Genomic DNA, 15,220 nt, shown 5'->3' with positions numbered 1-15,220 from the left:
GCACATGCGCAGCAGGAACAAGGAAGTGGGAGTTAGCACAATGGCTAAGAAGACGTGTGTTCCTGCTCTTGTGTTGTCTTTAACTTGCTTTCTCAACTCCTGCTTCTCTCAAACGTACATGTTGGACGACGCACGCGGACTAGGGCGACTTTTTGACGGCATTGGAGGACTGAGCGGCGGAGGGGTGAGTTAATGAAGTCTTCATATTTAAGGAATTTCCCCGGACATTTCCTCTTTTGCGGCGGTGTCCGCTCGGCTTTTTCAAGCCCTCAATTGTTCGGCATTTTGAATTAGGGTTGCGTGTATTTTCAATGTACGTCCAAAGTTAACTTACCGTGTATATATTACTCGAGTTGGGGAATGTTTGCTGTAAATATTGTAGCGGCTGGCTACGGCGTGTTAGCCAATAGCTTTGGCTGGGGGGCGGGACTTCCGGGGAAGTTAGGGAAGTGACGCTGTTGACAGGAAGTGTTGGTTCGAGTTTTGCCGGGAAAAGAAAATAGACGCACGTTGGAGCTGCTGGCTGACTTAAATACATCTTGTGCAAGAAACACTAGACAAACTAAGGTGACTTAAATACATCTTGTGCAAGAAACACTAGACAAACTAAGGTGACTTAAATACATCTTGTGCAAGAAATACAAGACAAACTAAGGTGACTTAAATACATCTTGTGCAAGAAACACAAGACAAAGTAAGGTGACTTAAATACATCTTGTGCAAGAAACACTAGACAAACTAAGGTGACTTAAATGCATCTTGTGCAAGAAACACTTGACAAACTAAGGTGACTTAAATACATCTTGTGCAAGAAATACAAGACAAACTAAGGTGACTTAAATACATCTTGTGCAAGAAACACAAGACAAACTAAGGTGACTTAAATACATCTTGTGCAAGAAACACTAGACAAACTAAGGTGACTTAAATACATCTTGTGCAAGAAACACTAGACAAACTAAGGTGACTTAAATACATCTTGTGCAAGAAACACTAGACAAACTAAGGTGACTTAAATACATCTTGTGCAAGAAATACAAGACAAACTAAGGTGACTTAAATACATCTTGTGCAAGAAACACAAGACAAACTAAGGTGACTTAAATACATCTTGTGCAAGAAACACTAGACAAACTAAGGTGACTTAAATACATCTTGTGCAAGAAACACTAGACAAACTAAGGTGACTTAAATACATCTTGTGCAAGAAACACTAGACAAACTAAGGTGACTTAAATACATCTTGTGCAATAAACACTAGACAAACTAAGGTGACTTAAATACATCTTGTGCAAGAAACACTAGACAAACTAAGGTGACTTAAATACATCTTGTGCAAGAAACACTAGACAAACTAAGGTGACTTAAATACATCTTGTGCAAGAAATACAAGACAAACTAAGGTGACTTAAATACATCTTGTGCAAGAAACACAAGACAAACTAAGGTGACTTAAATACATCTTGTGCAAGAAACACTAGACAAACTAAGGTGACTTAAATACATCTTGTGCAAGAAATACAAGACAAACTAAGGTGACTTAAATACATCTTGTGCAAGAAACACAAGACAAACTAAGGTGACTTAAATACATCTTGTGCAAGAAACACTAGACAAACTAAGGTGACTTAAATACATCTTGTGCAAGAAACACTAGACAAACTAAGGTGACTTAAATACATCTTGTGCAAGAAACACTAGACAAACTAAGGTGACTTAAATACATCTTGTGCAAGAAATACAAGACAAACTAAGGTGACTTAAATACATCTTGTGCAAGAAACACAAGACAAACTAAGGTGACTTAAATACATCTTGTGCAAGAAACACTAGACAAACTAAGGTGACTTAAATACATCTTGTGCAAGAAACACTAGACAAACTAAGGTGACTTAAATACATCTTGTGCAAGAAACACCAGACAAACTAAGGTGACTTAAATACATCTTGTGCAAGAAACACTAGACAAACTAAGGTGACTTAAATACATCTTGTGCAAGAAACACTAGACAAACTAAGGTGACTTAAATACATCTTGTGCAAGAAATACAAGACAAACTAAGCTGACTTAAATACATCTTGTGCAAGAAACAAGACAAACTAAGGTGACTTAAATACATCTTGTGCAAGAAACACTAGACAAACTAAGGTGACTTAAATACATCTTGTGCAAGAAACACCAGACAAACTAAGGTGACTTAAATACATCTTGTGCAAGAAACACAAGACAAACTAAGGTGACTTAAATACATCTTGTGCAAGAAACACTAGACAAACTAAGGTGACTTAAATACATCTTGTGCAAGAAACACAAGACAAACTAAGGTGACTTAAATACATCTTGTGCAAGAAACACCAGACAAACTAAGGTGACTTAAATACATCTTGTGCAAGAAACACTAGACAAACTAAGGTGACTTAAATACATCTTGTGCAAGAAACAAGACAAACTAAGGTGACTTAAATACATCTTATGCAAGAAACACTAGACAAACTAAGGTGACTTAAATACATCTTGTGCAAGAAACACTAGACAAACTAAGGTGACTTAAATACATCTTGTGCAAGAAACACAAGACAAACTAAGGTGACTTAAATACATCTTGTGCAAGAAACACCAGACAAACTAAGGTGACTTAAATACATCTTGTGCAAGAAACACCAGACAAACTAAGGTGACTTAAATACATCTTGTGCAAGAAACACAAGACAAACTAAGGTGACTTAAATACATCTTGTGCAAGAAACACCAGACAAACTAAGGTGACTTAAATACATCTTGTGCAATAAACAAGACAAACTAAGGTGACTTAAATACATCTTGTGCAAGAAACACTAGACAAACTAAGGTGACTTAAATACATCTTGTGCAAGAAACACTAGACAAACTAAGGTGACTTAAATACATCTTGTGCAAGAAACACAAGACAAACTAAGGTGACTTAAATACATCTTGTGCAAGAAACACCAGACAAACTAAGGTGACTTAAATACATCTTGTGCAAGAAACACAAGACAAACTAAGGTGACTTAAATACATCTTGTGCAAGAAACACCAGACAAACTAAGGTGACTTAAATACATCTTGTGCAATAAACAAGACAAACTAAGGTGACTTAAATACATCTTGTGCAAGAAACACTAGACAAACTAAGGTGACTTAAATACATCTTGTGCAAGAAACACTAGACAAACTAAGGTGACTTAAATACATCTTGTGCAAGAAACACTAGACAAACTAAGGTGACTTAAATACATCTTGTGCAAGAAACACTAGACAAACTAAGGTGACTTAAATACATCTTGTGCAAGAAACACAAGACAAACTAAGGTGACTTAAATACATCTTGTGCAAGAAACACCAGACAAACTAAGGTGACTTAAATACATCTTGTGCAATAAACAAGACAAACTAAGGTGACTTAAATACATCTTGTGCAAGAAACACCAGACAAACTAAGGTGACTTAAATACATCTTGTGCAAGAAATACAAGACAAACTAAGGTGACTTAAATACATCTTGTGCAAGAAACACCAGACAAACTAAGGTGACTTAAATACATCTTGTGCAAGAAACACTAGACAAACTAAGGTGACTTAAATACATCTTGTGCAAGAAACACTAGACAAACTAAGGTGACTTAAATACATCTTGTGCAAGAAACACTAGACAAACTAAGGTGACTTAAATACATCTTGTGCAAGAAACACTAGACAAACTAAGGTGACTTAAATACATCTTGTGCAAGAAACACTAGACAAACTAAGGTGACTTAAATACATCTTGTGCAAGAAACACTAGACAAACTAAGGTGACTTAAATACATCTTGTGCAAGAAACACTAGACAAACTAAGGTGACTTAAATACATCTTGTGCAAGAAACACTAGACAAACTAAGGTGACTTAAATACATCTTGTGCAAGAAACACTAGACAAACTAAGGTGACTTAAATACATCTTGTGCAAGAAACACTAGACAAACTAAGGTGACTTAAATACATCTTGTGCAATAAACACTAGACAAACTAAGGTGACTTAAATACATCTTGTGCAAGAAACACTAGACAAACTAAGGTGACTTAAATACATCTTGTGCAATAAACACTAGACAAACTAAGGTGACTTAAATACATCTTGTGCAAGAAACACTAGACAAACTAAGGTGACTTAAATACATCTTGTGCAAGAAACACCAGACAAACTAAGGTGACTTAAATACATCTTGTGCAAGAAACACAAGACAAACTAAGGTGACTTAAATACATCTTGTGCAAGAAACACTAGACAAACTAAGGTGACTTAAATACATCTTGTGCAAGAAACACTAGACAAACTAAGGTGACTTAAATACATCTTGTGCAAGAAACTAAGAAGTCTATGAGCCTACATATTTTTACAATATACGCCCCCAACCAAGTATGACTTAGAAGGGTGTAAACAAAAGAAAGTGTGAAGGTGTGCACATGCAGAAATGTTTGTGTGAGAGACACAGAGCGAGAGAGATAGTGAGTGGAGAGACAGAGGTGGGAAAATGCAGACACGTGGATTTGCTTAAAAAGTATTCCTGTTTTCGTCCCGGCCGTGACGCATGGGAATCAGGATGCAGGAACTTCTGTGTCTGTGACAAATAAAGTGGCCAAAGATCTACAAGACCATGCACATCAACACTGGAAGGCAGAAAACAGCGTCTGCTAAATTGTGCCACCTGCTGTATTCTCTGAGAACATTACAATAGTTCACATGTGTTTTGTTTAAATATAATGAACCTGTTTTGAGGCTTTATTTATGTGTATATTATATACAAGAGGTTATTTTGAATATTGACACCACTGTACTTTTTCTAAAACTGTGAATGTTACATAATATAAATGTGACTTATTTTGTTATACTGTCAACAGAGGAGAAAAAAATGCTTTATTTAAATAAATATATTATTTATAAAGTAAGTTCAAGTATCATTGGCAAATTTTCACCTTGTTGTGCTGCCCACCTTGGCACGCATTTATGTGTCCTCTTTTGGGGATTTCAGAATATGCTCTGCCTAGTGGAACTACTTAAGTGTACTAAGTGTGGACTCGTGTAGGCGACGTCGCGTCTCTATGGTCAACTATGCCGAGTGTACTAAGTGTGTACTTGTGTAGGCGACATCGCGTCTCTATGGTCAACTATGCCAAGTGTACTTAAGTGTACTACTAAGTGTGTACTTGTGTAGGCGACATCACGTCTCCTGGTCAACTATGCGGAGTGTACTAAGTGTGTACTTGTGTAGGCGACATCGCGTCTCTATGGTCAACTATGCCAAGTGTACTTAAGTGTACTACTAAGTGTGTACTTGTGTAGGCGACATTACGTCTCCTGGTCAACTATGCGGAGTGTACTAAGTGTGTACTTGTGTAGGCGACATCGCGTCTCCTGGTCAACTATGCGGAGTGTACTAAGTGTGTACTTGTGTAGGCGACATCACGTCTCCTGGTCAACTATGCGGAGTGTACTAAGTGTGTACTTGTGTAGGCGACGTCACGTCTCCTGGTCAACTATGCGGAGTGTACTAAGTGTGTACTTGTGTAGGCGACATCACGTCTCCTGGTCAACTATGCGGAGTGTACTAAGTGTGTACTTGTGTAGGCGACATCACGTCTCCTGGTCAACTATGCGGAGTGTACTAAGTGTGTACTTGTGTAGGCGACATCACGTCTCCTGGTCAACTATGCGGAGTGTACTAAGTGTGTACTTGTGTAGGCGACATCACGTCTCCTGGTCAACTATGCGGAGTGTACTAAGTGTGTACTTGTGTAGGCGACATCACGTCTCCTGGTCAACTATGCGGAGTGTACTAAGTGTGTACTTGTGTAGGCGACATCACGTCTCCTGGTCAACTATGCGGAGTGTACTAAGTGTGTACTTGTGTAGGCGACATCACGTCTCCTGGTCAACTATGCGGAGTGTACTAAGTGTGTACTTGTGTAGGCGACATCACGTCTCCTGGTCAACTATGCGGAGCCAGAGCGCAGCCACATCCTGGACTATCTGTTCAAGGTACTTTGATGAAAGTGACTCTGACGTGACTTTACCTGCAACAACTGACCTTTGCTCTTCTTCCACTCAGCCGGACTTCGGAGCCTCTCTGCACATGTTGAAGGTGGAAATAGGAGGAGATGCTCAAACTACCGGTGAGAGCAGAAAGTCTTCATTTCTTTTAAAAGACACTTCCATACACAGGATGAGGTAGTACAGACCCGGGTGTGGTCCTCAGCACGACCCCCCAATTGCTTCTATTCCGACACGTGACTACTTCCTGGAAGATAAAAGCAGTGGTGGTCTTTTTTTTTTTTTTTTTTTTTTGGGGCTAAACCTTTATTTATACATTTCAACATTTACAAACAGTTGAGAATAGGATACAATAATAATGTGTATATGATTGTGTAACTGCTGGAAGTAGTGTGTCAACACTGCACAAAAATAATAATGTTCACTTACACTTTGAACAGTCTTTATTTTGGTTGTTGTCTTTTTTCAAATGAATTATTATTTTAACTAACTAACTAAATGTTGTTTATATTGTATTTTTAATATTAGAGCTTCTAATATTGTAGAAGGAGAGTGTCTACATGTTTTCCATCAAGGACCACATCTTATAAGAGGGGGTTATTCAAAAAAAATGCTAATAAATGTGTTCTAGGTGACTACGTATATTAGTATTCATTTTTGGTTTAACATTACATCTTGATTTTTCTTGTTTTAGATTTTTTTATTTGAGATATGTTATTATTTGAAAATATAAACCTTTTCAATTTTAGCAGACACTTGAGGTCTATTTGCACAAAGATCGATATCGGTGATCCCAGCCTGAATTGTACTTGGTATCTGATCGGAAAGAACACCAGTGGTATCGCAAACCACTAATACTTGTAGTCCAGTTTCCATGTAACTACTCTGTAAAAAAAAAAAGTATATATTAATTTGAGTGTTGCATCAGACTGGACTAACGTTGTGTCCTTTCCAAGATGGCACAGAGGCGTCGCACATGCACCATGAGGATGATGAGAACTACTTCCGGGGGTACGAGTGGTGGCTGATGAAAGAGGCCAAGAAGAGGAACCCCAACATCACACTTATAGGTAACACAAGTCTCCAGCTGCCAAATAGTGGGCCTGCACCAGGTGGGAATGAACACGTGCACACATTGGGGCTTCTGTAACTTTGCTAAAATAGAATACAAATATGTCATGCATGTGATCGACTAAGGATATTTTGAAGGACTCATCGTTAGGGATGGCTACTGTTCCCATTTGAATTGATATTGTACCAATTTCTGCTATGTGAGAATTGATACCACTCTTCAGCGGTAACCATTTTTGAAGTTTTTGTATTAATTCAAATGTTAATTATTTAACACTTACTGATGATCACTTTTGCACAGTACAGCAGTGTAATACATAGCAGACTTTGCATGCAGTTTCTATTCTGAGACTTTAGATGGCAGTAGTGTGTAGACTACAGTGTGTTGCCGTAGCTAGAAGTAGTCTTTGCCATTACATTGATTTTGCCAGTCTTTTCTTTTCTTTGAATTATATATATACATATGCATAAATATTAGGGGTGTAATGGTACGTGTATTTGTATCCAACTGTTTTGGTACGGGGGTTTCGGTTCGGCACGGGGGCGTACCAAACAAGTTCAGAAGCAGAAGTCTTCACAAGCTGCTCTGCTTTCTGCCTCTGTCTCTGCCTCATTGTCCTGCCCACACAACCATCTGATTGGCTTTGTATGTAACCAATCAGCAGTGCGTATTCAGACTTCAGAGCGATGTAGTCAGTGCTTCAGCGTCGAGCAGATATTCGTCTAGCAGGGGAGGAGCGGACTCTCCCCAAATTATACTTAACACTTCCCAGTCACAACTATTACAAAGATCATTATGAGCCCGTTGACCTTCTAAAAAGTTAAACTGCAGCTCAGCTAGCTCACAGTATAGGCTTGTAATGAAGGCTAATTAGCTTTTAGCGTAACGTTAGCTCATTTTTCTGCGTGTGTGTGTGTGTGTGTGTGTGTGTGTGTGTGTGTTAGGGGCAGCAAAGCCCTGTCTGTCTGTTATTTCATTGAACTCCATTGTGTTTAGGGATGAATAGTCTCTCCCATTGCTATTGTACTATTTTTCAGCAATAGTTACATGAATCATTAGTAATGTAGCAGCCTAGTTTTGAATAGCAGGGTCCCTGCTATCACATGTTGATAAAAATACAACATGTACATAATAAAAGTCAACTACAGGCTTCCCAAATACTGTAATAAATTAAGCTTGATGAGTTGACATTAAACAGTTTCAATGGAAACTGTTTAATGTTGCACTTTTTATATGTAGAAGAAAGTGTTTTTCATTTTATTTATTTAAAGCAACAATTTGAGGCAGTTTAATGTGGATTAACGTGGGCAGAATTATTATAGTGTTCCCAATGTTAAAAGGATAAAGCCATTGTTTACAAATTTGGTAAATAAATAACCAGAACATTTATATTTTTTTGATTTCGTACTGTACCGAAAATGAGCCGAACCATGACCTCTAAACCGAGGTACGTACCGAACCGAAATTTTTGTGTACCGTTACACCCCTAATTAATAAACATAAAGAAATATATATATATATATATATATATATATATATATATATATATATATATATATATATATATATATATATATATATATATATATATATATATATATATATATATATATGCCGCATTGCTGGCAGTAAGTCGGACACGTTTCCAGTGAAGGTTGGACTCCGCCAAGGCTGTCCTTTGTCACCGATTCTGTTCATAACTTTTATGGACAGAATTTCTAGGCGCAGTCAAGGCGTTGAGGGGTTCCGGTTTGGTGGCCACGAGATTAGGTCTCTGCTTTTTGCAGATGATGTAGTCCTGATGGCTTCATCTGGCCGGGATCTTCAGCTCTCACTGGATCGGTTCGCAGCCGAGTGTGAAGCGACTGGAATGAGAATCAGCACCTCCAAGTCCGAGTCCATGGTTCTCGCCCGGAAAAGGGTGGAGTGCCATCTCCGGGTTGGGGAGGAGACCCTGCCCCAAGTGGAGGAGTTCAAGTACCTAGGAGTCTTGTTCACGAGTGGGGGAAGAGTGGATCGTGAGATCGACAGGCGGATCGGTGCGGCGTCTTCAGTAATGCGGACGTTGTATCGATCCGTTGTGGTGAAGAAGGAGCTGAGCCGGAAGGCAAAGCTCTCAATTTACCGGTCGATCTACGTTCCCATCCTCACCTATGGTCATGAGCTTTGGGTCATGACCGAAAGGATAAGATCACGGGTACAAGCGGCCGAAATGAGTTTCCAGGTCTCTCCCTTAGAGATAGGGTGAGAAGCTCTGCCATCCGGGAGGAGCTCAACGTAAAGCCGCTGCTCCTCCACATCGAGAGGAGCCAGATGAGGTGGTTCGGGCATCTGGTCAGGATGCCACCCGAACGCCTCCCTAGGGATGTGTTTAGGGCACGTCCAGCTGGTAGGAGGCCACGGGGAAGACCCAGGAACCGTTGGAAGGACTATGTCTCCCGGCTGGCCTGGGAACGCCTCGGGATCCCCCGGGAAGAGCTAGACCAAGTGGCTGGAGATAGGGAAGTCTGGGCTTCCCTGCTTAGGCTGCTGCCCCCGCGACCCGACCTCGGATAAGCGGAAGATGATGGATGGATGGATGGATATATATATATATATATATATGTATGTGTGTGTAAAGCAGCGTCCCTTAGAGGGCGGTCAAAAACATCTGTTCATAAGCTGTGGTCTGTATGGGCCGTAGCGGTAATACAGTTTTCCACCACTTGGGGCAGTAATGACAATATCAAACAAACAGAAGCCTGGAGTTCAAGTCATAGAGAAGTTTAATTAGCGCAAAAATGATGACTAAAGCTGTGTGTATTTTCATTTGCAGTGAAATTTTAGTGACAGTTTATTTAAGGAACACATATATTATTATTCATTTAGTTATAATGTATTCATTTTAGCCTGCTTAATTGTATGTAAATGTCATTTTCATCAGTTTTTAGGAGTCCCCTCTTTTGTAGTATATTTATTTGTAATCAGTCTGACCTAAGCCTTAAAAATAATTTGACAAGGTTTATCTCGTCAAACTGTAAGTTGGTTAGATATAATTATTGAATAAGATTAAAATCAAGAGTAAGATGACTAATTGGGTGGTAATATTTGAGTGGGCCCCATGCTTGTCTGTAATGAAAAAAGGTGGGCCCCGAGGTCAAAAAGGTTAAGAATCCTCATACTAAAGTGTTGTATTTATTACACAGCAGCTGTTTGATTGCAATCTATGTCATAGTTGTAGTTTTGATTACCAAATTTGAAGGTGATGACATTGCCATGTAAAATAGCTAATGCTAATCTATGGCAAATCCATAGTCAATTAGCATCGAGCTAGTGCCCTTTGAAAGGAGAAGCTTTTCTGTACTTTTGAGCACCTTTTACCTTCTTTGTTGACACAGAAAATTGTATATTACCTAAAAGCAGTCTCTCTGAGTGCTGCTTTAGGGGTTGTTTCCTCGCCAAGTGTTTCACCCAGAGTTTAGTCTGCAACCGAACGTGATGTCACGAGCAACAAAGGTGTGGAAATATAGTACTGCTTGATTTTGCTTGATTCAATACCCGGAAGTACCGACCAAATTTGGTCGTCCAGTTTCCGAAAACAATTTGAAATGTGGACTCGTCAGACCACAGAACATTTTTTCCACTTTGCATCAGTCCATCTTGGATGAGTTCGGGCCAAACAAAGCCGGCTGCGTTTCTGGGTGTTGTTGATAAATGGCTTTGGCGTTGCATAGTAGAGTTTTAACTTGCACTTGCAGATGTAGCGACCAACTGTAGTTACTGACAGTGGTTTTCTGAAGTCTTCCTGAGCCCATGTGGTGATATTCTGGTGATGCCTATGAAAATTCCGAGTATGGTTCCCTTCCCTACTCATAATACACAGAAGAAGGTGAGAATACTCGTGATATACAGCCATTAACAAAAGCTTTGTTTGATCTCCACCTGGCACGCAGGTTTGCCCTGGGCATTTCCTGGTTGGGTAGGCCGTGGTAAAAGCTGGCCCTATGACTTCCCAGACACCACCGCAGCATACGTGGTCAACTGGATCCTCGGTGCCAAGCAGTTCCACCATCTCACCATCGACTATGTTGGGGTAAGTCACGGATTGATTTATAAGATCATTTGGTCATAAAGACCAGTGTTAGATTTTATTCATCCATCAAGCCCCTGGCACCACAGTGACCAGTCCAGGGTGGTCCGCTGGGATAGTCTTCAGCTCACCCAATCAGGACACACGCTACAGAAAATGAACTATTAATGAACTTTTGAACCTTTTCATTTCTACTGTTTAGATTTGGAATGAACGGACCTTTGATAGCAAGTATATCAAGGTAAATACCACAGAAACACATGTTTGTTTTCAATGTAAAGGGGGGGTGTCGATTAATGACGAAAAACAGCCATCAACATTTTGTTCTGTCTCAACTTTGATCATCAGCAGTAACAACTCCAGCGGGCTTCTGCTTGTGTATTTGTTGCCAAGGTTCTAAGAAACACACTGGATAAAGTTGGTCTAAGTGCTGTGGGCATCATTGCAGCAGATGGTGATTGGAGCATTGCCAAATCTATCATCCTTCACCCGCACCTTAGTGATGCTATTGCGGTGATTGGGTAAGTAGTTAGTAGTGCTTTGTTCCATGGAGGTCTGCTATCTGCTTTGTGCTGCACATCGGGACAGAATGTTCCGTCACGGTTGCCGAGAGGAGTAGCTACTAAGATAAAATGACCACGTTGATTACAACATAACAGTAAAGAATTGTCCATACAGACCACAGATGAGACCTAAACTTTTTGTTTTTGGCTGGTTTTCCAAATCCAAAGACGGTGCTTTGCAAAAATCTCAAAAAAATGCAATGTTAGACTTGAAGTGTCTCAAAAGAGCACATTTTATAGTTCCGAGATAAGAAGGGGTTGATTCTGTTTCGAATGAGAGACTATGGTCACACAGTGTCACTTACGCTTTGCAAATGTGAAGTGAATTATATTTATATAGCGCTTTTCTCTAGTGAAAGCCAATATGTAAGTGACATTTAAAGCAGTGTGGGTGGCACTGGGAGCAGGTGGGTCAAGTGTCTTGCCCAAGGACACAACAGCAGTGACTAGGATGGGAGAAGCGGGGATCGAACCTGGAACCCTCAAGTTGCTGGCACGGCCGCTCTACCAACCGAGCTATGCCGCCCCTGAAATGGGTTCATGTTGCGGTGGTTGTGGCAGTTTCTAAAGGCCCTGGTTTCACTGGCAACACATCCATTTGTTTTCTAGTAAATATCTCCACAGTTTCATTACACATTTCCAGGACTTATCCAGACCCCAAATACACATAAGCAGATCCCTATAGGTGAGAAAGGTGGGTTTTCTAGAATATGGCCCCTTTAAAGGGCAACTGTAGTTTTTGGAGGAATGTTGCCTATTGTTCACAATCTTTATGAAAAACACGAGGACAGATGTTATTTATTTTTTATTTTTTGCAATATAAATATTAAATAAATGTGATCAAAAGTCTGCTTGCAATGTAGCCTGTAGGTGTCGCACAATTGTACCTACAAGGCTCTTAAAAAGACATCCAAACACCTCTTGTTTTATAGACATGACCATAGGGCACACTGCCGATGAATGGTCTATTTTTGTATCTTTTCTCACACAAAAGGTGCACCGGATTATAAGGCGCGCTAAAGGAGTCATATTATTATGATTGTTTTCTAAATGTAAAAGACTTCCTTGTGGTCTACATAACATGTAATGGTGCTTCTTTGCTCAAAATGTTGCATGGATGATGTTTTACACATCTTCTTCAACTCACTTCCTGACAGTCTCTTCTTGTGAGCGCTCAACAAAGATGACAGCGTCATCTTTGTTGTAGCGGTGTAGCGTGCAAGGACGGGAGAGGAAGAAGCGTCAAAAGATGGCGCTAACTGTTTAAATGACATTCACACTTGACTTCAATCAATAACGGAGCAGCATCTCCTCATCCGGAAACAACAACACAGGAAATGTGTCCTGTGAAAAACTGTCCCACCGGAACTCTTTCATAAGTAAAGTTCCTTGGGTGAATAATGTAAGCTCACTACACCGGTATGTTTTAGTGCTTTCATGGTGAGTTTACTGACAGATATAAGTAAGAACTTTACACTACTTTATTTTAGAAATGGCAACAGTGGAGGCTTAATGTCACATACCAAGAAGATAGAAACAAAGAAGAAGCTTATTAACTACGGTGTCATCACGGACTACAAAGGCGAATCCGCGCAATTTTTGCAGATGTCAAATACACATCAGAATGTAAGAAAATGTGCTTTTGTATAATATTGTGAAACAAAACAGCAGATAATACGTCTTAGCTTATACACACAGCATAATAATACTCCTATGTTGAAGCACAGTACAATCCAAGCATTGTGGCTTCATAGCTTACCAAAGTCCTACTAAAATATTTTGATGTATTTTGAAGCGCCGTGTGTAATGTTCTTTATTTTCAATGGTACATATAAAGTGTTGGTGTTGTTTACTTAAGTCATATTGCCATCATATTGCAGTGTACATGTATCTCTTATGTGTGACTGCCATCAAATTGCAGTCTGCACATATCTCTTATGTTTGACTGCCATCTACTGGTCACACTTATCTTTACACCATGTACCAAATAAAATTGCTTCCAGGTCGGTAAGCACAACCAAAATGATTCTGTGCTTAAGGTGCACTGTCAATTTTTTCAGAAAAACAAGTATTTTAAGTGCACCTTTTGGTCTGGAAAATACAGTATATACGTTATGTAGCAACGGGCACATTTATTACATTTCATATTTATGTATTTTGATCATTTGAAGCATACGCTGCACGAGTGTGCATTTTTTCTCTTCATCACTGATTATTCGACTTTATGAAAGCCAACAAACATAATAAAACATCATTTACTGCACAATGTCTACTGTCATTAGGATGCCGACTGCTAGGATGCTCCCATTTAGGTGAAGACTGACTCATAATCCTCACCAAGGAAAGTGATGGGAGGGCCTAAGCGTCTTTTCTTGTCGTCCTCACTAGTTTCGGGTCCTAAATTGCTGTCAAACTTGTCAGAATACCCACTCAGACTTCTTCTGTCCAGGTGAGATGCATGATTTATTATCTAGAATAAAATTGTAGGGAGCAGGGAAGCGAGGAAGCAGCAGACCTCTCGATGATGTAAACATAGCGACACACGCAAGTGATCACGGCGCGGGTATAGATAGTCCGTCTGTGTTAGCGCTTTAAATAACACTATGACTAATACTTGCTAATAGTCAAGTCACCAAATGTAAATGGAGTACTGTTGGTTCTTTTATTCGTTGGTGATTTTATGAGTGAAATAGTAGAGCTCTCATTGACTTTTACTTACGTTAATTAATATTTAGAAGGCATAAAAAAAATCCATCCGTCATCTTTCATAATTAATGGTGAGCGATAGGCAACGTTCCAAAAAACAGTGCAGTTCCCCTCTAAGTACTCCTGTCTTAGGTGATAAAGCACACATGTTCTCCATGTAACTGCATTGTTTTCCAACTCTGCTCTCCACGCATGTGACCAGCTGCTGAGATACACTCTGGATAAAAGTGGCCTGGAGAGTGTCAGGATCATAGCCAGTGACAACTTGTGGGAGCCCCTTTCCTTCTCTCTTCTACTAGACCGTGAACTCAGCAGGGTTGTAGATGTCATTGGGTAAAGTGCTGACTTTCTTCTCACTGCCACAACACCTTCCTCACATCTTCACTTAATGCACGCTTACTATTACTAACAATGTATATAACATCTTTTTAGATGATGCAACATCAGCTATTTTTTTTTTCAATTCCAAAATGGAAAACTACAAAGCCGGTTTACAAATGAACTCAAACAAGCAAGCTGGTGAATCTCCCAAAAAACAACAAGGGCTCATCAAATAATTGTACTGCCATTGTTGATCCTGTGGATGTAAAAAAACATACATATTGGCTTTTATGCTTGAACTTTCCTAACACTCGCCAACTTACTTCACGTAGCAACATATAGGTCTGCTAATGTTGTGCTCTTTAATAAGGGGAAGAGTAAAAGAGACGTAGACAAAGCTTGACTGGACGTCACCATCATCATCATCTCTTCACTTCT

At 39.6% G+C, this 15,220-nt stretch overlaps 1 protein-coding gene across 1 annotated transcript in view; it reads left to right on the top strand.

Annotated features, from left to right (window-relative positions):
• The window catches only part of LOC133542355 (galactocerebrosidase-like), a 41,475-nt gene continuing 26,255 nt past the window's right edge, over nucleotides 1-15,220 (top strand). The window contains 7 exon segments of the mRNA XM_061886410.1: nucleotides 1-184; nucleotides 5,971-6,039; nucleotides 6,110-6,173; nucleotides 7,008-7,121; nucleotides 11,056-11,195; nucleotides 11,395-11,433; nucleotides 14,664-14,794. Of these exon segments, the coding sequence (XP_061742394.1) occupies nucleotides 5-184; nucleotides 5,971-6,039; nucleotides 6,110-6,173; nucleotides 7,008-7,121; nucleotides 11,056-11,195; nucleotides 11,395-11,433; nucleotides 14,664-14,794 (737 nt within the window). The 5' untranslated portion in view covers nucleotides 1-4.

This window comes from Nerophis ophidion, linkage group LG24, assembly GCF_033978795.1.
Source record: "Nerophis ophidion isolate RoL-2023_Sa linkage group LG24, RoL_Noph_v1.0, whole genome shotgun sequence".
Lineage (NCBI taxonomy): Eukaryota > Metazoa > Chordata > Actinopteri > Syngnathiformes > Syngnathidae > Nerophis > Nerophis ophidion.
The sequence above is the reverse complement of the archived record's forward strand: the minus strand, read 5'-3'. Positions and strand labels throughout refer to the sequence as shown.